This window comes from Cygnus atratus, chromosome Z, assembly GCF_013377495.2.
Source record: "Cygnus atratus isolate AKBS03 ecotype Queensland, Australia chromosome Z, CAtr_DNAZoo_HiC_assembly, whole genome shotgun sequence".
Lineage (NCBI taxonomy): Eukaryota > Metazoa > Chordata > Aves > Anseriformes > Anatidae > Cygnus > Cygnus atratus.
In genome coordinates, this window is record NC_066396.1 from 37,955,688 (window position 1) to 37,983,630 (window position 27,943).

The following is a 27,943-nucleotide window of genomic DNA, read 5'->3' on the forward strand; positions in this document are numbered from 1 at the left end:
CATATAATACATACATATATATATATCTATAAGTATATAGCACATATACATATATATATACGTATTTCATACATGCACAATAATTTCCAAGACAGCTACAAATTTCCACATGCATTAAACTATCTAAAAACATAGAAATAGGCAAGTCTAATAAGTGGAATTTTCTTAAATTATATTTGAACAATAAACAGCAAGAGTAATACTGCAAAGTACTGCTCTATTCTCATTTATATCTACAATAAAATTCTATGAACAGTTGTCTCCCAAAACATATCCCAATAAAATAAAATTAAAAAAAAAGGTAACACCCAGTGTACTATATTTTATATTCATTGTCAGTTCAAAAAAAAAAAAAGTAAACAAAGAAAAGAGAAAAAGGACATCCCCACTCAGAGTTGCATATTTACATTCTTCAAACTGTAGCGGTGAAAAATAATTCTATTAAGTGCAGAACATTCCTAGTGTTGCAGTAGTGACATTTTTAATAAGTTCATTATGAAAACATTTCTTTTTGTCTTAACAGTGATGCATTCCATGACTACGTGAAAATTTTATTATCCCCTTCACTTGCAGCCAGTGGTTGAGTCTGGATTGAAAAGCTCCTTATATAAGGGAGGAAACAGTGTGTTCACTATATCTGGATGAGACTGTTTAAATACCTGTAGTTTCTCTCCGTGCAAGTTGCAAAGTGCAGTAATGGTTGGTATCTTGGCTATTAACTGTGAGACATTGAAATAAGAAGAAAAGGAAGAGGGAGGAAATAAATTTAGTATAAATTACAGTTTCCAGAGTGAACTAATATAGTATCTTTTTGGTTAACTGAATACAATATCCTGAACTCCATCAAAACTACCTATCCAGACCTTGGATAAGACCACTGTTCAAGTACAGTTAAAGGCTAAAAACAATTGCCCTGGAAACTTGAGACAAGTGCCAAAACAGTATTTAACAAGGAACCTTCTCTAGGGGTATTTTTTTAAAGTGGTCCCACTCTTTCTAGGGTACCAAATAAAGTAATTAATGGATAGAACAAAATATGAACTACGAGGAAAGACAAAACCAAGAAGAAGAGTACAACAGCAATGCTTACTTCTTATATACAATGAAAGCATTTAGTGTGATGATTTTAACTTACATTAATGTAGCAATGGAGAAGTGGCTACAAAAAGAGACACATGACTGAGGAGTGCTTAGCTCCTTGTTTTAACAATTTACCTTCGTCAAAGTCTCATCATCAAGATGGTTCTTCTGGATCACATGCTGAAGTGCAAAGTATATTTTTTCCTGAAGCTTCTGGACCTTCCTTGGCTCTATTAACCAGGCTCGATCTAAGAAAAAGGAAGGGAAGAGATAAAGCCAAGAAAAGCACAGATGTGGTACATGCTCATGGATGAACTCAGTGTCCCATGCTGGCAAGCATTCACAGCAATCATAATTCTCATGAGGGAGGACTGCATGATAATTAAAACATGGTTTCAGAAGCAAAGTATCTTAATCCATTAAAGGATCACTGGAGAGATTAATCAACACATACTGAGTGTACAGCAATACAATATTGGCTCTGCATTTGTATGTGTGAACCAGCATGTTAAAAGGAAAAATGGGAGTAGAAATGAAACAAGAGCCAAGCATTTTATTATACTTTCGTGGTGGTCAGTGTTCTAACTTCATATTGCCTAGGTAAAAAAGATGTCATGTCATCTTAGTGTCTTAGTACATAAAAAATAAGCATATTAATCAAAACAGTCACATATTTGAAAATAATATAATAATCAAAAAAATAAAACAAAATGTATCCTGTTATTTATTAGGCTAACTTTATGAGACCAAATATTATATTCTGTATAAAAAGAAATGTCTTCCTTCAAAAGAATTTATTTAATAATGCAAAGAATAATGAGCTGTTGCAAAGTCTTGAAGTGCAAATTTCTCATTATTTAAAAATGTTCTCTTTTTAAACAACAAATAACGATTATATGGCAGAATGACAATTACAGTTGTTTGGACTTGTACTGATCTCAAACCCCAAGTTTAGGAGACTAAAAAAAAAATATATATATATTCTCTCAAGTCGTAGCTTCTGGAAACAACCATACACAAAGTGAAGTAGCAGACCCCAAGACAATCTCCAAATGAGTAATATGCTGTGTTTATAGAATCATAGAATCATAGAATATCCTGAGTTAGAAGGGACCCACTAGGATCATTGAGTCCAACTCCTGGCACCACACAGGGCTACCCAAAAATTCAGACCAGATGACTAAGAGCACAGTCCAAACACTTCTTAAACTCCGACAGGCTTGGTGCCATGACTACATCTCTGGGGAGCCTGTTGCAGTGTGCAACAACCCTTTCGGTGAAGAACCTCTTCCTGACACCCATTTACAGCACCACTAAACCTTCTGAGTTCTCATGCTGTAAACTTGTTTCTCCCTCTTTCACAATCCAGACTGATTCTTGGATCTATAGATTTTAGCTTTCCAGGAGGCTATCAGGCTTCCCTGGCTATCAGGGGAGGTCCCAGTCTACTGGTGGCTAGCAAATGTGACGCCCATCTACAAGAAGGGCCGGAGGGTAGACCCAGGGAACTATAGGCCTGTTAGTTTGACCTCAGTGCCAGGGAAGCTCATGGAGCAGATTATCTTGAGTGTCATCACACGGCACTTACAGGGCAACCAGGCAATCAGGCCCAGTCAGCATGGGTTTATGAAAGGCAGGTCCTGCTTGATGAACCTGATCTCCTTCTATGACAAAGTGACGCGCTTAGTGGATGAGGGAAAGGCTATGGATGGGGTCTACCTTGATTTCAGTAAGGCTTTTGACACCATTTCCCACAACATTCTCCTCAAGAAACTGGCTGCTCGTGGCTTGGACTGGCGTACGCTTCGTTGGGTTAAAAACTGGCTGGATAGCTGGGCCCAAAGAGTTGTGGTGAATGGAGTCAAATCCAGTTGGAGGCTGGTCACTAGTGGCATCCCCCAGGGCTCAGTACTGGGGCCAGTTCTCTTTAATATCTTTATCGATGACCTGGATGAGGGGATCGAGTGCACCCTCAGTAAATTTGCAAATGACACCAAGTTAGGTGCATGTGTTGCTCTGCTCGAGGGTAGGAAGGCTCTGCAGGAGGATCTGGATAGGCTGGACTGATGGGCTGAGGCCAACTTTATGAAGTTCAACAAGGCCAAGTGCCGGGTCCTGCACCTGGGGTGCAACAACCCCAAGCAGAGCTACAGGCTGGGAGATGAGTGGTTGGAAAGCTGCCTGGCCGAGAAGGACCTGGGAGTATTGGTTGATAGTCAGCTGATTATGAGCCAGCAGTGTGCTCAGGTGGCCAAGAAGGCCAGCAGCATCCTGGCTTGCATAAGAAACAGTGTGGCCAGCAGGGCTAGGGAAGTGATTGTCCCCCTGTACTCAGCTCTTGTGAGGCCGCACCTTGAGTACTGTGTTCAGTTTTGGGCCCCTCGCTACAAGAAGGACATGGAGGTGCTTGAGAGAGTCCAGAGAAGGGCAACGAAGCTGGTGAGGGGTCTGGAGAACAAGTCTTACGAGGAGCGGCTGAGGGAGCTGGGATTGTTCAGCCTGGAGAAGAGGAGGCTCAGGAGCGACCTTATCACTCTCTACAGTTACCTTAAAGGAGGCTGTAGAGAGGTGGGGGTTGGTCTATTCTCCCATGTGCCTGGTGACAAGACGAGGTGGAATGGGCTAAAGTTGTGCCAGGGGAGGTTTAGCTTGGATATTAGGAGGAACTTTACTGAAAGGGTTGTTAGGCATTGGAATGGGCTGCCCAGGGAAGTGGTTGAGTCACCATCCCTGGAGGTCTTTAAAAGACATTCAGATGTAGAGCTTAGTGATATGCTTTAGTGGAGGACTCGTTAGTGTTAGGTCAGAGGTTGGACTCGGTGATCTTGGAGGTCTCTTCCAACCTAGACGATTCTGTGATTCTGTGAAATAAGAAATTAAGTTTTGTCACAGGCATGAATCTTAATGCACAGATGGAAAGGTGCAGGAAAATCCCTCTCCTTCTCAGAGCTCTTCTCCATACCTCCCCCAGTCACTAAAATAATCCATAGAAATAATGTAAATCAGGAGACTGGAGCTGAAGAGTATTTCAGCACAGAAGAAGCAGGATTCTGTCATTTGTCTGACTGTCTCTGGAGAAGACTCTATGAAAAGTGTCCTTCACCAAATGTTCTGAAAAGAGACAAAACTAAGCCTCTAAATATTTAGCAGATAATCAGGAAAAGAAAAAAAAAAATTGAAAAGGTTAGGGATCACAGGGATCATTAGGGATCATAGTTTGACTCCAAAATTTATGCTGTTGCAAAAACATACCTTTCAATAGTGTTAAATCAATGCCTATTGTTGCAGACTGGAAGTAGAAAGAATTATGATAGAGAGCAATCCTTAAAGATTTATCTTTCTGCCAAAAGCATGAGCTTAAAAATAGACTGAGGCTGTTGGAGCACAGGCTTCATCATTTATCTGTCACAGAGCATGTTGTATATAATATAGGAGTTCTTAAAATAATGACAAGAGCTAGGTGAAAATTTTGCAATGGATATTAAGTTTGTCTCCCAAAATGTGATTTCTACCAACTGAAAAACATGTGCAAATTTGTGCAAATTCCCCAGATACCTCTAATTATATTCTTAAAAGTGTGGGAAAAAGTCAACAGATCAGTGGCTACCCATACAGAATATGAGAAGCACTGTTTCAGCTCTTTCAGTGCTTTTCCTTCTGGATTTTGGTGGCTTCTGTATAAGAAGAACTTGAAGATGAACACTTCTCAAAGGAAGTGGCTGTGTCAGTAAATTAGTGGGTAGAATTACTGGTGTGGTTTCCTCTCAGAACCAGTGCTTTATTTGTTCACTTATGTTTGCAAGACAAAACACTTTATGGTGAAGAAAGTGGAACACCTGGATTATTTCATTCTCTGTTCATTCTCTATTGCTTTTTATTATTTTTGAAAGAAAACAAACAGCAATTTTCAACGTCAATTCAATGTGTACTGATTTTTCTTGCCTCTCCATTCACAAACTTGGCAGCCCAGCTGAAATGAGAATTATTTGCACAACTCAAACTTGCAGTCATTTTAAAGAAGAGAGATTGCCTTCACTCTTGCACATGATGCTTCAGCCCATCCTGTCTTTCTCATTGCTTGTTCAATGACTAAAGATACAGATGCTTGCAGATTACAGCAAGAAATATTCAGCAAGGATCACTTTTTTTTTTTTTTTTTTTTTTTGGTTAAAAGAGTAGGAGACATTGCATGTCAACTTGGACATGAAATGAGAAACTGCAGATTATTGAGGTATATCTTCTAGTACAACCAGTTTCAAACCTCAAGCCTGATTATAGTGAAAAAAACTTTGAATTACCTCCACTTATTTGTGTTACTTAGCAGAAGCTGCTATTCAAAAGACACCCAGCTCTGCCTTAAATGCCTTACTAGAATTAATTGAGAAGTTTTTACAACAAACACATGCCTGCAATACTGCTGGCTCAAAGCCAGTGCTGAGTTGCTGGCTTTTTCAAACACTTAGTACGGCTGCAGATGTTTTACAAGTAGAAATGAGTGTCAAAATGATCTGCTGACAGAATGCAAGAGATTTTGTTGCTTTGCAAAATAAAGGGGTGTATGAAGATCTGCAAACCTTAATCAGAATTTTGATTTCCATTGAATTCCTACCTGTAGCTTCATAAATTACTTGATCCAGAATCCATTAAAGTCAATAGGAAACTTTTCATTTCTTAAATATTTTTTTCTTTTTTTTTCCCAGACCTAAGGTGTACAACACTCAGAGATGCTGGAAGCTTTCTGTGACCAGATTTTGTTAAATAGGGCTATAAATTATTCTAATTTCCAAGATTACCTGGGAGACAGAAATATAACTTCTTTTCAATTTGTCTAGAAATTATGTAACTGAATTTTCTTTCTCCACGTGAGATACCCCAATCTGATCCAAAGTGCTTTGAAGTCAGCTTCCAAATAATCTTATTGCTTCTGGTTGTTCAGGAAACACCCTAGATATTAAAAAGGACAAATATTCAGCCATCCCCTTCCTACTTCTCCTAGCTTCATAATATGAAGTCAGCTTGAAATCATCTTCTGCTGTCTCTGTTAGTATATTACTGAGGAACTGTATAGCCTAGACTGCGATAGAATTTCCAGCTTGTCTTCAGCTTTGAATGGAGTCAGTCTGTTGACAGGTCACTAACGTTAAACAGGAGCAAATGCTGCACATCTCTGTCATTCTCATAGGTTGGGTCTTTTTGGGGGAGAAAAGGGCTGGTGGAGAGGGACCTGTCAAGGCACTGAGTCCCGTGTCCCAGAGGAAGCCAGGACATCTGGGAGGTGTCACACAGGCAGTTTTTGCCCCCATGTACAACTAGGACATGGCTAAGGAACGCATGGTAATGGGAGCTCTCTGGAGGGTCATCTCTGAAGCATCCTGATCTCACATCTAGCAGGCACTAGCTCAAACCTTTCACCTCTGAGCAGATGACTGCAAGAAGTGCTCAAAGGAAAAATAGGAGTAGAGTGCTTTCAGGTGGTGTCATTAATGAGAACAAACATGTTGATACCATCTGTGCTAGTCTAATTCTGCCTAATGTAATCTCCACCACAGATGTGCAAAAGGGCAAAGTGACCTAGAGGAAGTCTTTAGTGGAACAGGCTGGAAAAGTGATTAACGGTGGAATTTTTTGAAAAGGCCTTTCAAGGGGTTACTCTTAGTGGGAGCTGGAGGTCTGCCACCCCTGAGGAGTGTTTAAAATGCCACACTAAACTGTGAGTTTGTCTTTGTGGAGTTACATGAATATATGAAAAGGAGTATTTTGCCCCTGGAACTATCACCTCTCACATGGAGATAAATTCAGACAGGAAATCACGCAGATTTTTACTGCTCATGTTCTTATCCCCATAGAAAAAGCCAGTCGTAACTAGGGACTCCTTAACCCGCTCAGGGCCATGAGATTTGAGTTCACTGAAAATCCTAAGAGGAACATGCCCCATCTTCGGCACCATATTTCTCTGTATGTGTTCTGGAGAAATGCCAGCTGGCACTGCTTGTCTGCACAATCTTGCTCCTTGTCTATTACCCCTATTCTCAGCAACTATTTCTCCCTCAAGTTCCAGTCTACCTTTCTTTTGTCCCATGAAAGAGCTCACAGAAGCTAATGAGATGGTCCTTGACTCAAATAGCAAATCTTTGCCTATAGATTAAGTTCAGGTAGAGAACAATTGATTTTTTTCTCCATTATTTTATTTATTTATTTATTTATTTTTTAATATATACATAACTGGTATGTTACATAATCTTCTTATCTGGATTTCTGTGATAAGGCCACCACATTTTTGATCTATTTCCAATATGTGTAATTGTTGTCAGTCTACCCAAAATATTGGGAGTTGTATTTGACTAATACAGGTATTCCATTGATTAATACACAACTCGATACATTTAATACACCTTAAACAGTTGTTCAAAAATGTAGAAATAGAGGTGGACAAGGATGTTAAAAACAGAATGAACAAACAAACAAACAAACTAAACAACAACAAAAAAAGAAGATTCATTCTGGCATTTGGATTAAATAAATACCTGGTGATATCAGAACTGCAGATGAAAACAAGGCAATCTCCTCCTCAGTCAGCTGTAAGGAACATAAATTCTTTGCAAAGTCAAATGCTTCATTCACCAGATCATCAGAACCTACAGACCACAAAGGACAACATCAAATTAGAAATTTATTAGTTTATCTTTTTCATTTTCATGTTAAAAAAAAAAAACAGCAAATGTCTGCACTTCTAAAACAACTACCTTTCATCAGCTATTAAAATTCTACCTGCTCTGAAAATCAGCTACTTCATGTATCACTTAATCACCCAAAGAAGCACAAAAATTATCAAGAATTAGGGGTATGACAGATGAACAGCATACAGAGATCTTGAAAAGGTGTTTTCTATTCCCAGCATGGAAAGAAATTTTATTTCTAATCAGACATAAAAGCTAATGGGGATGAATGACCTGTCCTAAATAACTTTCACTCATATCATTTATCAATTAACAGTACAAATATTTTTGAAAATCTGTGAAAACATTGTAAGGACTAAAATACATCAGACAGTGCACATTAACACACACATAAATGTTTATTCATGCAAGGAAGTGTTATATTTATTCATATGCAAGAAAAAAATTTACCTATACAGTAAATTTTTGATATAAATTACTCTCCTTGAATCTGGTTCTGTTTGTGTCATTTTAAATTTGCTAATAATGTATCACTGTCATTGACTGACAAAGGACACCCATTTAGCTATTAATGTTTTAGGTAGCATTTAATATCATGTCAAGAAATGAAGCAATTGCTTTCACATACGAATCTAAGTAAGCTTAAACGTTTTCAGCAATACAGTATTTTAGGCAAGCCCCTTTGTATATTTTATTGTAGTTCATCATTTTAGTCCCCTCCTTGGTGTAATAAAGTGGCCTTCTGCAGGACACAATTAGTGGGAGTGATTTGATATGTCAAGCATAACTGACCTGTGATGTTAAACCACTTAGCTTCCACCATGAACTCATGCTTTATCAAAGCTTCAGATGGCAGAGTAAAAGCTCTGTCTGATAAAACCCTCATAGTGCTCCTTTCCTTTAGAGAAAAACACCCACTACTGCTGGCAGCTAGTGTCACATTTTCAGTTCGATTGTAGAGATTTGAACGTTCTAGGTTCAACATTACTAAGGTTTTCAGTGTGTGTCAGTACTTTCAGAAAGATAAATCTGCCATTATTTGGCTCAATGTAATTGGTTGAAAAGAAGATCAACATACCCAAGGCTTTAAACATTTGCATCCCTCCATACTTTCCCTCAAACAAAACAGTATTGTTGAGTGGGTTGAAGGCACGGCACATTCTCACCAAAACAACTTCCAAGCAGCCTACAGGACACAAAAAGGAAGAAAAGTACCACATATTACTGTAAAACATCAAAATACAGGAAATTTCAAGAAAAGATTTAGGAAGATATCAATCATTAGAAACATCAACAGGCACAGAAAATCTTTGGAGTCACCTAGACGATATCTCTCTGAATATGGGAAACAATAGTTCTGTCTGATTTGATTATAGAAAATGGGTAATTTCTGGTCCAGCCTCACCATATTTTCTTTAGGCTTATTTTCTTCTTGCAGCAAATTGGTAACATGGGCTTAATCTGAATTTAGACCTGGAAAAATGAATGGAATAATAATTTTAAGCACCCTCTCACTAAATCCAAATTTCCTGTAAGAGAAACTCTGAGTCTGAGGATTCTTTTACAAACATGTTTTAGAATAAAATGTCCAGATTTTCTAACTCCTTCTGCTCAGCATTAACAGCAAAACAGAAAGTAAAACCTGTTGTATTTATACATGCTGAAGCTAAACAGAGTTGTCTAACAGTACAGTCAAGTGCAACTATATCTTTTGCTTAAGGTGCAATTGCGTTGCTAGTTTTGTCTGTCAAATGAAAGAAATTACATGGGATGCACTGACATTTGCAGATGTTTCAAAGTTAGTGTGAACTTAAAAAAAAATAATAAAAAATTGTTGTTATATGTCTCTCTTTTTCCAGGGACCTGCTCTGCCTCCCTTCCCTTTTGCACTTCTGCCCACCACCTTGGCCAAGTCCCACACTGACCACAGACAGCACTAAACACATCGACTTTCAGATGAAGTGAACAGCTCTCTCTTGAAAAAGGAAGCACTTCTTATGCTTTAACGAGCTGCCTCACACCTCGCTTCGTCACGCCATTTTGTCCTCCTGAGTTTAGCATTGCTGTTGTATGGTCAGAACAAAACTTGTCATGATTCTTAAGGAGAACAGAAATTACCACGTCCCATGTCAGGGAAGGGACCTGTCCCTTTCCTTCTACCTTGCCCTTATGTACACACATGAACACCCAGACATGCACAGGGAGCGTGGCCAGAGCATGCCACCATAATCCGCTCTCATTTAGCCCAAAACCAACTGGCGCCAAGAGGGATTTTCCCTCCTGTGCACTGGCTGGAGAGTATCTCTGTAGTCTCATTAAAAAGATTAGAAATGACCACAGAGGCATTCACTAATGACAAGTGGAGATTTTATGGGGTGGCAGATGACTGACTCGACCAGCTCAATTCACAGGGTCCTTCCATTATATGTCAGGTTGGAGACTGCAGTTGCTGCAATGACAATGTGTGTGTGTATATTTAATAACCACAACTGACAGTAGAGGGAAGGGGATCAGAAGACAGTAACGTGATCAGTGGGGAAGACTACAGAAGTGTTAATGCAGCTAATGAAATAGACTGAAAAGTAAGGTTCCGTCAAAATTAAAACGACGTACAGAACAAGACAGTAGAGTACATTTCTAATGTACTGGGAGTTAAACCAGTCTCAAGCCTTTGGTATTTACCCACCTGACTTAAGGAGAAGAATTTGGTCATTCTGGCAGAGCTCCATGAAACCTGTTATCCGCTTCGCAAACTCCACAACGTACTGGATAGCGTGTGTGATCTGAATGGCACACTGTTGCCACAGAGCTTCTCTGGTCTTCCAGGAAAACACACATGGAAAAGCAAACCAATAAGTAAGTGGCTTTATCAGTGCATAGAGGACTTCTAGTGGCCTTGCAAGAAAGCACAGTCCTAAGACTGCCTCCCCAGTCAGAGCTAGTGGCATCTCTGCCTTTCAAGGTGCCTAACACTTTTTATCAGAATGTTGTTTTCACAAGTTGGTTGCCCAAGTAGTCTGAACTCTCTCTTTGCTTCTTCAGAGGGGGATAATGCATTGGCCAATATTAAAATATGATTTTAATGTTGATTTTTGTGCAGGAGAGACAGTCGGTGGCACCAACAATGTAAATAACCCAGGATATTCCAAGGGAGGAAGTGGTGTAGTGCTATTCAGTCGTCTGACAGAATATTTTTTCTAGTTTGAAACTTAAAAAATAAATCATTAAAGTATCATTGCAGTCTGAATACTGACTACTTGAGATTTTTGTCTCCTTGATAACTACTTTCCTTGTGCATGCAAGTTGTGCAAATGCAAACCAATGTTCTTGGGTTGCATACAATAACTGTGCAAGTTAGTGTGTTTTTCTGCTTGTTATTTCTTCTTAGACCCATGGCTTTCCTAGAATAAGAAGGAGTCTCTTTGGGCTCTTGGATGATCAGTCAATCTGCCAATTGATATCTCATTGCAGAAACATTGCTAGTGATGCAGGCACAAGAGGCACAAAGAGCACAGCTTGACTTCTGTTGACTGGGCTATATCTGAAGAGGTGCCAGTAAGAAATATTCTGAACATGATCTGAGAATCACAGAGGCAGAAGAGAAAAAACAACAAACATGTAAAGAGACCATTTTTCCAGCCACTTTTGAACAACTTCACTTTAAAGAGTATTTTCAATTCATCATCATTTGTTATCTATAAGTGACAGATATTTAGTTTGCTCACAGTGAAAATATTTATTATTCAGATAAAAAAGGGCTCTGCTTCTAACAGCTTTCAAAATGATAAGGAAACAAGTTAGGTTGTCTTATTTTCTGAAAACTCTTAAAATAGAGAGAGTCCAATCCTGATCACATGATGTTCAACTGAATTTCTGCATAATGATTAAATATGTTGTAATAAACAATGTATAGAAATCTGGATTCTGTGACCATGTCTGAGCTTTGACTTAAAAATTATCCCAACCTGCTGGTAAGCTACTCCTTCTATTTAAGAAATGTCACTCTGCTTTTACTCACCAGACTCCTCAAAGATATTTAAAAACCTATTTTCACCTGTAAGAAACTCATCAGCTCTTCTTTGGCAAATATGTTACGCTAACAATTACATTAACATTTCATATTAACAATTTCAATTCATAGGGAACAGAAGAAAAAGCATATTACAAGGTTGTACCTTGCTCTGATAAACCTTAATTTCTTCATACGTGTGGGTCTGCCATGCTAGCTGGTGTAGTTCCTCCATTGTATATTGGCAAGTCTCCAAATGAGATTTAATGATATTCTGTGCAATTCGATCTGAGAAGAGGAGAATAAAAAATAGTTCACATGAAACATTCTGGTGAACAGTGAATTGCAATAGCAAAATGTTGAAAATATTAAGGTTGTTGGAAAATGCAGATTTTCAAAAAAAATAAAAAATAAAAATCTTTTCTTTCCAATGATACCTTTCTCTCACTCTCTTTTAAAATATTTCTGAAGATGTCTTTTGTGAAATATTTCAGTATTCAATCCAAAACCAAAGGATGCTTCGTAAATAAAGGATGCTTTTGGATGTATATATGAAAATAACAATGGATCTTATGAAATTATTTTAATTCTTTAATTCTGTAAGATGATGATGATGATGATGATGATGATTATTATTATTAATGTGTTCAAATAAATGTTGTTTGGAGGCTCTGGTTTGCTGATCACTTCTGTTTACCTCAAGCCTGCACAGCTGCCCACACCTGGCTACTCAGTCCTGACATGGGCGTTTGCATTACTTGGGGATTACCTACATCAGAGAAACAGGAAAATTGTCTCATTTTTCTCCAGTTAGGTTTTAGCTGAATCGATTTCTGAATTAGCATGATGGACATGAACATGGAGACTGGTGCTAGCAGGGTGTGAAAGCTGCAATGAGCAGCCTAAATTTTAGGAGAAGAGAGGCTGGGGAATTGCTCTCACACTCTGTAACAGCACATGATTAAGTTACATTAAAGTTATTCTGAAATCACAGCTTTAGACATTACTGCATAGCATGGAGTGCAGGATGCAAGGGGAAGCATTCATTGCTGGCCTGAGAACCCCATAAAATTAACAGTAAACTTCTCAGGGAAGTATTTGAAACCAGACCTTTGTCCTTTAAACCACTTGAATGGATTAAAACGATTTTCCCCCAAAAAAATCCAACATGAATTCATTAGCACTGGAACTTGAAATGTCTCGATAAAGCATGATCTAGAAATGTGATGATTTCTTATCTTGCAGCTTTGAGACCTGTATAGCTAATGTAGCTCAGTGCCTCATCCTGAAGACATTGTTTAAGCTAAATGCTGTTTCAGCAAAGTAAAAGGTGGACAAAAAAACTGATCTGAAATACTCACTTCAGAACCTGCACTTATCAGAAAACATATTCATCAAAAAAGGAGAGGACATTGACAGGGTATTAGCAGAACCTGAGCATGGGAAATAAAAAGAACTAGGAATGTCATCATTTACTCATCCACATCCTCAACAGTTTCTTACAGTGGGTGGATCTGTTGTTTTGGAGTCCCAGAATAAGACTGTTACTTTGGCCAAATGTTATCTGAATTTAAAAACACCGTCAAGAAGGAAAGCCGAAAAATGAATGTAAACATATATGTGCAGTCTGCAATCACTGTTATAGGAATATGAATTAAAGGAGATTTTTCTGTACTACTGTCACAGTTAATAAGCTGAGAGTTAGTGGAAGGGTGCCGAAGAAAACACAAAAGTGTTCCAGGTTTTTGTACAAAAAAGAGTATTTTCTCTATTGAATCTTTATGGGTATCATTTAACAGATCAATGCTGCCTCTAGGTTTCCTGGTGGAAGAACTGACTAGTGTAAAGATAACTAAAAGTATATATTAGTAAGTACAGGAATCTATCATTCTTCCATGGAAGCATACAAGTCTTACCCCATGGTGGTAAGTCAATGTTGTATTTTGTAGTAAAAACCTTCCAGATAAATGGACTTGTCAGAAAAAATTAAATAATAATTAAAAAAAACCTGTTTTATAAACACTATATTTCAGATTTTTACCCCCCATATTTTTCGGTTTACTGTATATTTTTAAAAAAATCAGCTTTCTGGAAACATCATAAACTAGAGTAAATATGACTGTAGAAGTTTAGCTCAGGGTATAGATTTTGTATCTTATGTTCCTGAAAGTATTTAACCAGAAGGAACTGAAGTATGGTTAGAACATTTAAACCTTGTATCTAAAACACCAGTGAAAAAAATATAGTTTAAACTTGTATTACACGTTCCCAGTCTGAATGGTGAACGATTTTGCTCTCTATAATCACTGGGTGCTCTTTCTGTTTCTTGTGTTTTCTAGCTCATCTCCCCTAGCCTCAGCATTTGTTACACTAGGCTGGAACTATTCATGTTCTCAACAAAAGAAAATACTTGCAATAAATATATCAAATGCTTTAATATTACTGCATAGCCAGATTTTGAATCAGATAAGGCTGGCCTACTTGTTGGTCTGATGTGAACAATCTGAAGATGAGATCCTTTCATTTCACTGACCCGGAAATGTATTTAATCACCAGTTCTACATCACTGCAAAGACTCCCAGCCTCACTCTTTTTCCTACCATTTACATATTTACCTTAGGATCAAAGAGCTGAGTAGCAATTCATGAACCTTCAAGGTTTTGTAGGGATGGCATCCTGTGTTTTAGTTCTATACATTTTTTCCTTATGTACTTATGTTGAACTGACAATAAAAAAACATGTAGATGTGTGAAGGCCTAGGGCAATTGCAGCAAGCAGCAGCTCCAAATCCTGACATCCGAAGAGGAACCAGGTGCAAGAAAGACTTGAAACTCTTGAGCTGCAGGCTAGGCAAGGCTGAGTGCATGATAGAAAGGGTATGCTGGGTCTCAGGGGAGGAGGGGACTGCTTATTTTGTGTAAGCAGCAGAGGAGGCTGCTTGCTTACACTCAGTGCTGGAGTCCCTGGGGGGTGCCTTATGCAGATATAGCATACATGGGGTGTGCAGTGCTGACACGGTGCAAAAAACCAAAAGAATTATAAGCTTATCTTGGCTTCTCAGAGGGTTCAGCAACAGAAGATGCAATGCAGGCAGAGCAAAGAATATTACTCTCAAAGGGATTTCAAAGAGCATAGCCTTTTTTTTTTTTTTTTTTTTTTTTTTCCCATGCCATTTTCAGATCTGAGTTCTTTTCACCTATGTAGTTGTAATCAGCACATATCTCTGCAAATCCCATGCAGAAAGAAGACCTTAAGTCATTGGGAATAATGTACTGACATCTAATGTAAACCTGTCCTGATGTATGGCACAGGTACTGTGCTAAATCCAAAATATGCCACATTTCTGGGAGGAGACCTAGCCGCTCTCAAGTATTGTTGGCAACTGAGTTCATTCAAAGAATGGAACAATGAGGAAGGAAAGCAGCTTACTACAGAGAGCTGTTGCCTTAATACAGAGGCCATGGCCTCAGCCCCATGGAGGTACCCTTCTGGGGGAATACTCAACAGTTATATCCCTCCTGTTCTCCAGACTAGAAGTTTCCACCACAGTTTCTCCATGCAACAGGTCTTGACTTAAGTCAATTTCATTATTTTCATTTTCATTTCATTTTGTTGTCTGCCATCTTAAGGCAGAGCTGTCGAGGGTCCCCTCACACCAGGAAGCTGCACAGATACAACTATAACTAGGAATCCTTTTTGGTTGTGTTGCAAGGACTATGAAAGACAGCACAATTCTTGTGACCTCAATGTGAACTGTATTCCCCTTCAAAATGTTGTCAGTCTCCATTTTACATAGATTACATCAGGTTTGCAACATTTACTTTATGACAAGACAACAAAAGAGATGATGTTGATTCTTTATGTGTGAGGATCAAAGTTTGAAGCATTTTCTTTTGCAAGGAACACCTTCTGCAAGTGTTGAGTGAAAATTAATAACTTCAGCCAAAAGGAATTACTAAGCCTGCATGACAGTATACCATCAACATTAACTACAGCTGTAAACTGCATGATTATTGAAGCTTATTGCCATAATATGTAAACACAGATGTACATTAGGTGTTTTATTTCTCCCCTTTTGTCTGCATATTGGGTTTATTATATTAGGGTTATATCTCCTATTATGCAACATGATCACTTGATACTGCATGACACCCTTTAGGGGTCTGAGAGCCACAGCACATCCTGGCAGACTGACTCTGGCTGGGAAACATGGACCACAGAAAATAATGTATTTCCAGCATATGCTGGAAGCATTTCCATTAGGTATTTTAGTTATAAATTTGAAGAATTTTTAGTATTGTTACTTTGACTTTTTTTTTTTCCATAGAAAACAGTCTGTTTTTGTGAAAATACTGTGTTTCATTACAAAAAGTCTCTAGTAAGAAGTATTTGCTTCCAGACATGTAAGCTAGAAACAACATAGTCGATCAAGTAAACAGCTAATAGTTGTCACCAATATGAGGTCTTGAAAAATCAGAAATATTCAGGCAAGATATATCTTGGAATGATCAATTATATTTCATTTCTGTCCCATATATGCCTGACTAGTTTTCTATAAATACCCGCTATATTAGTTGTTAAGTCTCATTTGTTCTTTTTCATTCTGAAAAAAAAAAAAAAAGACATTTTTGGTTCATAATGACTCTTAATTTCCAAAGATTTAATATTAAATCACACCAAAGCAGTCTGTGTGGTAAACACCTGTACTAAACTAAACTAAAAAAAAAAAAAAAAAAGATAAATATTACAAGTGGTATCTTACAAGATCTATGATCTTTAAAGAAAGCTGATTTTATAGATTCATCCTCTGGATTATAGAAATGTCTGCCAGCAGGACTGGTTTCTCAGAACAGATAAGAACAAGAAATTTAATATGTCCTGCTTTCACAGAAATCTCCAACATAACTGGAGAGACAAGAACTTAGTTTCAGCATACAGCTCAAACCCTCAGAGAGGAGACATGTCCACCAGATCCCAACCATGCCCTGACAAAAGCACTGCAGAAGAGGGAAAACATGCTTGAGATGTTTCAAATGTTCTCTAAAACCTGCTGATTAATGAGAAAGATAGCAAAACTGTGTTCTTCCCCAAACAGTCAAGTGGGCAGGAAGTGATTTGGGGCAGCTTCAGAAGAATTGTGGAAGAGGCCAGGACAGGGTGATCTGCAGGGCTTGGGAAAGCTGTGGAGGTGCTCCCCTATGGCAATGCTGATGTGGCGCTGAAAGGTGCTGGGCAGGCAGGAGGGTGGGTGGATGTGTAGATACAGGCATTCACTGAGAGACAGGCCCACACTGTGGAGAAGGCATCAAAACTTTTGTTTCTCAGATTCTCCTCATGTGACAAGACCTTGACAACAGCAGCCTGTGCTTTTTAACAGCCCTGCCGCATGTCGTACCTTTATTACATGCCTCCAATGCCAAAGCTAGTTCCTGAAAGCCTTGCCAAAGATTATGGTAAGATAGATGGGGAAAAAAGTAACAGAAAATGAAACTTAAATCAGAAGAAGCAATTTAAGAAAGAAAGACCAGGAAGCAATAACTTGAACAATACTGTAATCCAGTGTGTAGGAGAAATCAGCAGCACTCAGTGAGACACAGAAATGATGGTGGACAAGGATTTAATTGGGATTTTGCAATACAGCATTGTAAAAGAAAGTAAAATATGTAGAAGAAGATGCTCAGAAGAAGCTGAAAATCATACATCAGGAAGCTGAAATATTATCTGTCAAAAAAGATTTGTTCTAATTCAGAAAACAGTTGTGGATTTCTTGAAAGAAATACTTTGTGTATACATGTAATTCTATGGTCTGTGAAATATAACTGATCAGACAAGATGGCCTCAAAGCTTATGACTTGATGGAGCAACAAAAGCATGAAATAAAGATGTATACATATACTAAGAGTAAAACAAAGGCTGTACAATATGCAGGGGAGACTGGTGACAGAATAAAAATCTACAGAACATGCTCCTGGGTTGGCAGCTCGGTGCCAGCAAATTAGCCTGTTAAAGCCGATACCTGAAAGAGGCCATGTGCAAATATTGATGGGAACTGTCCCGGAGCATAATGACGGGTCTCACTGGCACTAAAAGCATTAAATGAAGCTATTAGAGAAAAGCAGCATCTCAGCAGTGAAATGTGGTATATAGGACATAGCCAAGATAAGGAGGAGGAAGACCACGAGAGATCAATGTTGCTCTAGCAAAAGAAACAGCTTTTAAATTTGGTCTAGCCTACCTAAAACTACAGGGACAAGAAAAATATTTGATTCTGCAAGGCTGGCCTAGTGCAATAAGCTGCAGCATCATTAGTGCAGTAAATTCATCCTAGTTTCTTATGGACACGTTGCTTGCCCTCCCCCCTGTGTTCAGTTGGGTTAGAGGCCTCAAGTGTGTACATGGCGCCTGTCTACACAAGCTGACTGGCCAGCAGGCCACCACCTTCTGGGGTGGACACAGGCCTGGCCATGGCTTTTCTCCTTCCCTAAGAAGGTGTGTCTTTGTCAACTTCTGAGTAACCTCTTTTACAAAAACTTGTGGGAGTGTAAATTTCTGAGACCACTGATTGCCTTTGTTGAGGATGAACAGTAGTTAAAGAAGTATTTATTGGGCGTGAGAAAGTTAAAGAAGTATTGGGTGACAGAAATACTAGACAGACAGGAAGACTGCACAACCCTATTCTGCCAGCAAAACAGGCCAAAAGTATATGCAAGGAAAGAGAAACAGTATACAGGCTATACACCTCTCAAGCATAACTTTGGGACTACAGGTCGCAACTTCTAGAATGATGTAGCAAATGAACTATTCTATTTCTAGTTTTGGCTACTCTGCTAGGATCTTTCTTTCTTTCTTTCTTTCTTTCTTTCTTTCTTTCTTTCTTTCTTTCTTTCTTTCTTTCTTTCTTTCTTTCTCTCCCTCTCTCTCTCTCTCTCTCTCTCTCTCTTTCTCTCCTTCCTTCCTTCCTTCCTTCCCACATTTCTTGTTTTAGGTTTCAGTAGACACCTCACAAAAGGTACTCTCCAAAAGTTGTGACAGCTCAAACATGCATTGCAACAGTGGGTTAGGAGCTGTTTAAATCTGAACTACATACAGAAAACAGAACGTTGCAACCTAGATAATATACATCAGCCTAGTGCAGACCTGCAGGGGTCTTTCATCAGCTGATGAATCAGTCCTGTCTTTTTCAGAAATTTCCTTGCAGTATCTGGAGATATTCAGCTGCAGTGCCTAGGAAAAACTCCAGCTTGGAGTCAAGTTCAGTGCTGGTGGTTATAGGTCTAATAACTCCAAAGATTGCACACAATATTCATCAGCTGTGAATTCGGCCTAAGTGGAAATTATCCATAGGATTCAGCAGTGTCTGTTTCCTACAGGCTCTTTAGTTCTTTCATTTGTCTGTCTTTTCTCATGAGAAATCCTAGGTTTTCTCAGCATTCCCTTCTTTTGCACTGGGAACTGAAGAACTTTGAAGTGTGCCTCCTAAAACACTGATAATCATCCTCAATTAAAATGAATAATGAATTTTTAATTTGCCACTTACCCTTAGGATCCAGTTGAATAGCTAAGAGCTCATCTCGGCTTATATCCTAAGTTGAGCTCTCACAGGGATCCACTTTGAATTAATGCTGCAATAACACCACAGCTTTGGCAGGCTGCTATAAGCATGCATATCAGTTCTTAAAACTATCAAAACTCCTGCAATACATTCTAAATAAAATCTCCATTATAATACTCAAACTAATGGCAGGCTAATACCAAATTAACATTTTTCTGTGTTCTAATTCAAGGGAACTATGACTGTAAATGTAAAGTTTTGTGAACAGGTTTCACTGCATAGATTACCTCAAGAAATTCTCAAGAAATTCTACGGTAGTAGAGGCAGTGATTCAGGCAATAAAGAAAAGATATGTCCTGTAGTGGCTGTCCAACATGAATATTGGGTCCTCCCATTTGTTTTTTCAAATGGACTGGCTGAAAAAAATTAACTTTATTTATTTATTTATTTATTTTAAATAGAAAAACAGAAACAGTTTTTCTGAAAAGTGGTTCCAAAAAACAAATTCATTTTTTTTATCCTTCCCTGGCTTTCTCAATATCATAATGCATAAAAGAAAAAAAATGCTAATGAATTACAAGAAATGACAATACAATTGAATAAAGCCCTAATTCAAAGGAACTTAGAGGATGGACCCAGAATTGAGTTAAAACCTAGAGGATTTATAAATGCTTAAAGGTCTCCACTTAATAATTCTTTTCCTGGATCTCAGCCAATTTAGTCAAAAACGTATATTTTATACTAATTAGAAATCATTTAGCTGGCAGCAAAAGCACAAACCAAGGCAATGGCTAGAGATTACGGGACATGGGCTCTACAGGCACCATATAATTATCACAAATTCATTGAGATGAACTGTTTCCTAACTTCTTCAAGCACAGATTACACAATTATATTACAGTTGAGACTGTTCCAAAGCAAGAATATGGTTTCATTTATTACAATTAGGCAAACATTGTTAGAATGGACATTGTTCACTATGAAACCTAGAAATATGCATGCAACACTTGGAATATTAAAATTCTTAAACTACACTTGTAAGGCTTTGACCTGTAAGTCTTCAAAAGGCTGGGAGAGTTTAGAAATACATTTGAACATTTTTCTCACTGTCACAGGTTTCTATTCAGATTTTTATAAAGATTTTATACAATTTAGGTGTAGAACTGCTTTAAAAAGCAATGACAAAGCATTCTACAGTAGTTCTATTTTCCCGTAGTGTGACATCTGCATTGGATCAAAGTAGTGTCACTGTGTAGAGTCAGAAATTGAAACAATTTGGTAATCATAAACAATCCCAGTGATTTCACCAATTAAGAGAAAAAATATCCATGCAGTCAAAAAGGAACGTGAGATACTGTTCCACGCCTTAATATCTTGCTTTAACTGCTCCAATTTATATGCAACTTTCATCCATGAAAGACTACCGTACTATAAAAACTGTATTCTGATACTCAGGCTCACCATTTGTCTGAATTTTAGTCTCATTGCACTGCAATTTTGCAATAAACACATGCATGTTCCTCACTGTGTGTTTCAATCCAACATTTTCCTCATATGTTTCCACTCCTGTACAAAAATAGTGGTGCTGCTCTTTGAAATGAACTATCAAAAATGAGTGGACTAAAGAAAGGTATAGTTCTCAACAGAGCTGGGAAAAACATCATAAACTACATAATGCACATTATTCATAGATATAAAAGGGAAAGTAGTGAAATGCATGATATGGTGAATGAAATCTACCACACAGAATGCATGTGGTGTACAAAAGTCAACTATGGCCATGGAAAGTAACACTTAAGATGTTGCATGTGTACTGGGAAACAAAACAACAACAACAACAACAAAATAAAACAAAGCTTTCTTTGTTTTTCTTGTGGCTGAAGGTTAGAGAAGAATCAAACAATGCTGTACGTGATGAAAAAGAAATTCAATATGGCCCCCAGATTTAGCTCTTTGAAAGCATAGGGTACGTATGCATATTGTCAGTACTGAAATGTCCAGAAACAACATGCACGAATATCAGCATTGACACTGAGATAAAGGGGTTGTCCAGATGAGGAGGTAAGCAACTTATCACTACTAATTCAACACACAGGACTTTTGGAGATAACATGCTACTTCTACATACTACAGTGATTCCTAACTCATCACTGTTTTGCCCCATTGATTCTCATATGCAGTGCTGTCTTTGCTGCCTCAGAGGTTGTGTGTGAGACACAACTTCGCAAGGCACCATACATCACATGCCACATACCCTCCATGCTCTGTTCCAGCCTTCTTTTTCTGAGGGTTTCTTACGGAAAGCCAGTTACCATTTCTTCTGCTGACATTGTGACACAATACAATATAATACAGTACAGCAGGGAATCTGCGGAACAGATATTCCTATGACTGACAGCTATAGCACACCTCAGTACTTATTATACCGCTAGCTTTACATTGATCTTTTTGTGTGATTTATAATATGATAACATTCACTGTACAGGGCTATTTCTGAAAAGATTATCATGATATATGCTAATATATGGGATGCATGATACATTATTTTACATATTTTGGCTGCTACAAATGGTTGCTTTCTAACTGCTTTTTGGATTCTCAATAGAATGAACACATTCTGTCAAGTTTGCTTATGTAAGAAAATATACCTTTTGAGAAAAAGAGGAATTTTATGTCCTTGCTTTAATGGATTAGAAATATTCCCACTTTCAAGAAATATATTATCATGCTTTGGAATGTAAGCTATAGATTAATTTGTTTTAAATAATGTTTAATATATTTTTAATTCATTTGTAAAATGGTCTGAAAAGCAGGTCAAACAGAACCAAACATCACAAAATATTCCCTATTCTCAATCTTAGCTAAAGATATAATTGATTTTAGCAATTTAAATACTTAATGCAGTGGTTTATATTATTCAAATAGTCATAGCTGCAATTAAGATGGACCTCGTTGTCTTTGGTGCTGCAAACACAGTCAGTAGACATTTTCCATTTATTGAAAATATGCATCATGTGCCAGAAATTATTTAACTATATGTAACCAGAAATCTTGAGTATTCCTACTAGCAACAATTATCCTCATAATGGGCAATATTTAAAGTGCCATTTTCTGCAACATCTATAGTGCATGGTCTGTAATGTAATCAAACTCCATTTAGGAGCACTGTCAATGGACATTATTGGTAAAATTAATGTGGCTTTGTTAGTTGGCTAGCATTTGACATATGAATTGAACTAACTGGAAGAGATTTCTTTCCTTTTCTGAAAGAGAAAAAGGATTTCACTTTCAGAAATATCAAAACAAACAAACAAACAAAAAACACCACACAATCCAAAAACAAAAAACAAAACACCCAAACCCTTTATAATTTACAGGAAAATTGTCTCTAGCATGTACTTTTAGTCTATCTATTGCATTTTCAAATAATTTTAGGTTAATTGCTTGATTGCATAAATTTGAACTAGGTATAGGTAAAAAAGCCCATTGCATCCTGCTTATTAAACTGCTGTAATTTTCATAAAATGCAGCTGAAAAAGACTTCTAGAACCGATATGAGACAGATCTGAAGTCCACTGCAGATACAGTGAGGCTCAGTGGATGCTCAGTGACTTGAAAACCACAGGGTGAGTTTTTGTTTTCTAAATCTACATCAAAAGTTGTAACACAAACTCTGTTCTCTCTGTCTTCATATGTCAGTAAGTGCTAAAATATGCATTTAGTAAAATATAAAAACATAATCACTTATTTATGAACATTTGGATCATTTAAACTACCAGTATGAGCAACACAAATTCAATAAAGCCTTTATGTAGATCTGTAATTAGTCTGGTTTCAATCTGTAAATTTTCATTTGTAAATATGTAAATTTACAAATAAAGATTACTAATCTGGAAAAGATAAAACTAGAGAAAACCACAGACTTTCAAAAATATTTTTCCAACAATTCTGATAAATTTTATGGCAATTTTATTGGCCAAATTTATTTCTAAATGTTTAAAAATCAGAATCTGCAATTATATATATATATAACTATTTTCATTTTAACATCAGCTCAGCTAGAATGTTTCTGCATCATAATACTCTAATTTATTCCTCCACTCTTCTGTCCATTTTAGATGAAGTGGAAATGTTTCCTAGCTGAGCTAAGCTGTCAAATTAGTTTTGAATCTTGCCATTCCCCATTTTCTTCTTTAATGTACAAGAAAGGGAAAAGATTACTTAATTACCTTAAAAATTAACAGAAGAGGGGGTTCTAAGCTTTGTTACATTAACTGAAATGAGCACAACACTGAAATATTAATTTATTCTTATTGTTACCTTTAAATAGGTAATGATGGTTAGAAATAGTGCCCTAAGGGTATCTGCATGGAAATGCTCATGCTGCACATTTTTAATTGCTCACTAGATGGCAACATTGCTCTGCTGAAATACAGCTGTAAGGCTGTACACATCTGCACACATCTGCCCTGAAAAACTTGGCTACCACCTTGGTAGAAGAGATATTAAAACATGGCTTAGAAAAAGAGGTGAAGAAACGTTACACAGGACTACAGTTACACAGCCATCATTTTCGTTTTACTATGTAGTGGTCCATGGGCTTGAAAAGAAGCTACAGACAAAAGAGAACTTCAACACAGCTGTTGTTAATGTCACCTTAGGTATGGGCTTTAATTTAGAGAGTTTGTTGCATTTTGAATCATCTGATCCATACAATAACCTTTGAAATAACATCTAATTGATGAATATATGTTCTGTAGACAGTCCATTAATTTTTGATTTGGCACAGAGAGCAAGACTTGGAGATACAGATAAGGGAGTTAAAGAATTAACAACAACAAAAAATAAAGAAAGAAAGAAACAAAACCAAACAAAACCAACTTCTATCACCTTTGGAAAAGTACTTTTGCAACCATCAACAACAAGGCACAACATACTTTCTAAGAGATCAGTCTGATGATGGTTTGCACATTTCATATGCAGCATACAGTGGTAAGGACATTCATGAATAATATAGGCATGGGGGAATAAACTAATTTCTTCTAAAGTTAATGGCAGGATTTATACTGAAAGGAAAAATGTGTGGGACCAGTTTTCAAATACATTCTCACAAGAGGAGTTGAGAATGTTTCCAAGTGAATGTGTTCTCTCAAAGTGGGACACTGAATGAACTTTATGTAAAGCTCCAGCTTGTTTGATATTGCAGCAATGGAAAACATTGAATGATCATACAGTATATAAGGTTGTGTACTGTAGATCCTGAGAAGAATGTATGAAACCAGCTAAATTAAGGCTTACATATGCAGAGTGCTATTTGCCGTTACCAGGGAGGCTTTTCTTTTACATATCTATCTTGAACCAGCTTTTACAACATTTTGCATGTTTTGCTTTACTGAAGTTTTCTAGTCAATGGGTCAGGAATGCTGTGTGTTAAGTGGGATTTGGTGAGTAGGAGAGGTGATGCCTCCTCCAGTTTTCACCACACAGCTGCTATAGTGAGCTACTGTCCATGCTAAGATACAGACAACAGAGCAGTGTTGGATGGACTGGGGATAAAGAAGATGAAGCTTGAGCCTACAGACATTACTTACTATTTAACTTCAGTTTTTGTAGAATTGTAATCTGTCCAAGACATTGGGTACCTTTAAATACAACTGACATTGAAGAAATGCCATGCAAATATACATAAGCAACACTTTTTTTTTTTTTTTCTGTAATTACAAGAGCTCTGGTTATGTGACCTCTTGTACTCTCTGACACCTTATCAACTACCTAAATACACACAAATGTAGGGCACGCTTCAGTTTGACCATAAGTGAACCTTTAACCAAGCTGTTTTCTCCACAAAAATGGTGACTAATATGTATATATTTTTTTACTCGGCTTTAAGAAAGCATAGGCTGGTAGTCTTATCTGTGATCAAGGCAAGGAAACCTTTCCATTAACTTCTACAGACCAAGACCTGAACCACACATTTTGTGAGGAGAATGCAATGCTCAATTTTGTAACAGATAATGTTATGCACATGCATTGAAACAAGATGGTCTTTAATTTGACCAAGTCTAAAAATAAGCCTTTAATACCTGCTAATTTAAAATCACACTTGGGAACAAGCTTTACCATTTTTCTGTGGAGCTGCAAGGGTCAGGAAACAGAGCTGCCTTTTCCCTTAAAGAGTTCCCATGCACAGGCTGACCTCTGCCTCTCTCTCTCCGTGAGGAGAAGGACATTCAATGTACAACAAAATACTTGCTTTCTACACAGAGGCAGATTGGACCTGAGTTTGAGCTTCTAGCACAACAGGAGGAAATTCTGCCTTCCCAGACCTACAGATATAAGGGAGACACAGTACCATGCACCCCTGGGACACGGGTGCTCCCCATACTGGCAGCTTTGCAAAAATGGCGGGACACACCTGGCTTGTGCTGCCAGTGGGCAGCAGGACAAGTAGAGAAAGAACGTGCTCAATTCATCCAATGGCTGAATACTTCCTTTGTCCTCTGCCCACCTTGGCTACAAATCCAGCTCATGGCTCCAACAAGATGCCTTGAGTCACAGATGAAAATACCTGTCTTAAAAGTAAAAGGAAATAGCCTAGAAATTCAAGTGATGTCAAGACGAAGCTCTGCTCCTTTCCGATTATTTACCAGCTTCAGATTGATTTCTTGGTGTTTTGAATTTCTTTTTGAATCAGGAACTGGAATACTGACCGAGGCAGAGCCTAAGGCACTCTTCTGCCTAATGGGGAACTACCTGTTTTAATCAAGCTATTCTTCATCATAGGCTCTGGCAGTTACATGAGAAATTTGTTTCTGTATTTGAAAGACTACTCTTTCTTATACTTAGCATTCTCATCATGATCAGATAAGGTGCAGTTGTACCCTGGAATATTCAACCGATTTGGAGGAATATAATAGTTCTAAATACCTCTGAAGGAGCCCTATATAACCTCAGTTTGTCATCATGTCTTTCTCCTTATTTCCTGGTACAGTATTTAGAGATACTAGTAAGCATGTAATGCAGGATGAGCTATATTTTGCTTGCTATGACATTCTAATATTATGTTTTAAAGTATCTGCTGTGCAAAACTTTTGAATCTCAAAACTGTTAAGATGAACAGTTTCCACTTCCACTATTAAGTCTACAACAGATCAAGGTATGTTCAGAAAAAATAGAACTTTTACATTTAAATTAAAGCATATAAGAGTTAAAGATCAAAGCATGCCTGATAATTTGATTTGTGGGTAAAAAATAAAATGTGAAGAAAATAAAGTATATGTTATATAAATTATTTGGTAGGGTAACATAGAAAACATTATTTCTATATCTGAGTCAAACTGATAGGGAAATGAAGAATTCTTGTTTAATTTTTGAGAGAATCTTACTGTTTGGTAGTGAGCAAAAAGTAAATACTAAAGTACTTTATGCAGTTGCAGCAAATTGTTTAGTCAGGTGCAGCAGGGGCCATTGTTAGAACTTGTTTAACAAGCATTTAACATTTTCATTAATAATCTGGAAGAGAGGGTTCACAGCATGTTAATTAAATGAGTAGATAATTCTAAACCGAGAGAAGTCACAAATCATCAATGACGACTGAGACCTAATGTAGCAGGATTGAAAAGGACAGAAAAATAGAAAAGAGAAAACAAGATTCAAGCTTAGAAATGGGCAGTCAGAGGTGTCTTAATAAGAAATGTCCTATACAGGAAAAAGGTAAGTGAGAAACAACCAAAGCAATAACACTGAAGTAGTAAGCAGTGAACTGGATATTGGTTAGAATATGATGCTATGATTATAATATGTAGTGCTATGATTCTGGGCTGCCTGAGAATAAGTCTTGTTGTGAAAAGCTTACACCAACTTTAAGGAACTCAAGGATGGAAGGATTCTCACACATTTGTTTATGAGGAGGGTTGCATTTGGACAAGATCATGTGTCTTGTCTGCATCTTGTCAAGATCTGTCTTTCAAGACAAGGCAAGTGTGCTGGTGCTTAAACAAATACACTTTTGAAGAATATGAACACCAGAAAAACATAAAGAATGGAAATCTGAATCTGGTATAAAATCTTCAGTGAGGAAAAGAACTAAAATGACTTGGATACTTAAAACAGCAGTTTGGAGTATCACTAGGCAGGGTAGCATAAAGAAAGTCCTATCAAGCACAAAAATCAATGCAGTATAGTTTTTCTATCTCTTATATTCTCTATTCACCTACCAGTTAAGGTTATAACTTCTACTTAACATGACTTGAATTTATTCCTAAGTCTCACCAGACTGAGTAAGAGAGAGTGAAATTTAATCATATTTTAGTATGAAATCAATGCATCCCACTGCTTAGAGTTTTCCTGCTTTCACTGCTAGACTGTGGCTATATAGACACTCACAATCTGCTGCAGCATTAAGAGCTGTTTTCTGATTATTTTTAAACCCTGAAAATGTCTTTCACCTGTGCTCAAATCCCGATACTTTAGGGTACCTCTCTTCCATTTTTTTTTCAGTTGTATCAGTTACCTGTTATACTGCATTATCTCTCAGTAACAGTTACCTCTCTGCTGCAGGTGCCACAAATGACATAAAAAGCAGAACTTGGGTAAAATTCGAGTAATTTAGGAGCCTCAGTTCCA

At 37.5% G+C, this 27,943-nt stretch overlaps 1 protein-coding gene across 1 annotated transcript in view; it reads right to left on the reverse strand.

The window, feature by feature from the left end:
- Positions 1 to 563: 563 nt before the first annotated feature.
- The window catches only part of RORB (RAR related orphan receptor B), a 40,919-nt gene continuing 13,539 nt past the window's right edge, over positions 564 to 27,943 (reverse strand). The window contains exons 6-11 of the mRNA XM_050716402.1: positions 11,933 to 12,054; positions 10,444 to 10,576; positions 8,836 to 8,943; positions 7,605 to 7,715; positions 1,216 to 1,328; positions 564 to 719 (exon numbers count right to left, since the gene is read on the reverse strand). Coding sequence (XP_050572359.1) covers positions 564 to 719; positions 1,216 to 1,328; positions 7,605 to 7,715; positions 8,836 to 8,943; positions 10,444 to 10,576; positions 11,933 to 12,054 — 743 coding nt within the window. The remainder of the gene's footprint in view (positions 720 to 1,215; positions 1,329 to 7,604; positions 7,716 to 8,835; positions 8,944 to 10,443; positions 10,577 to 11,932; positions 12,055 to 27,943) is intronic.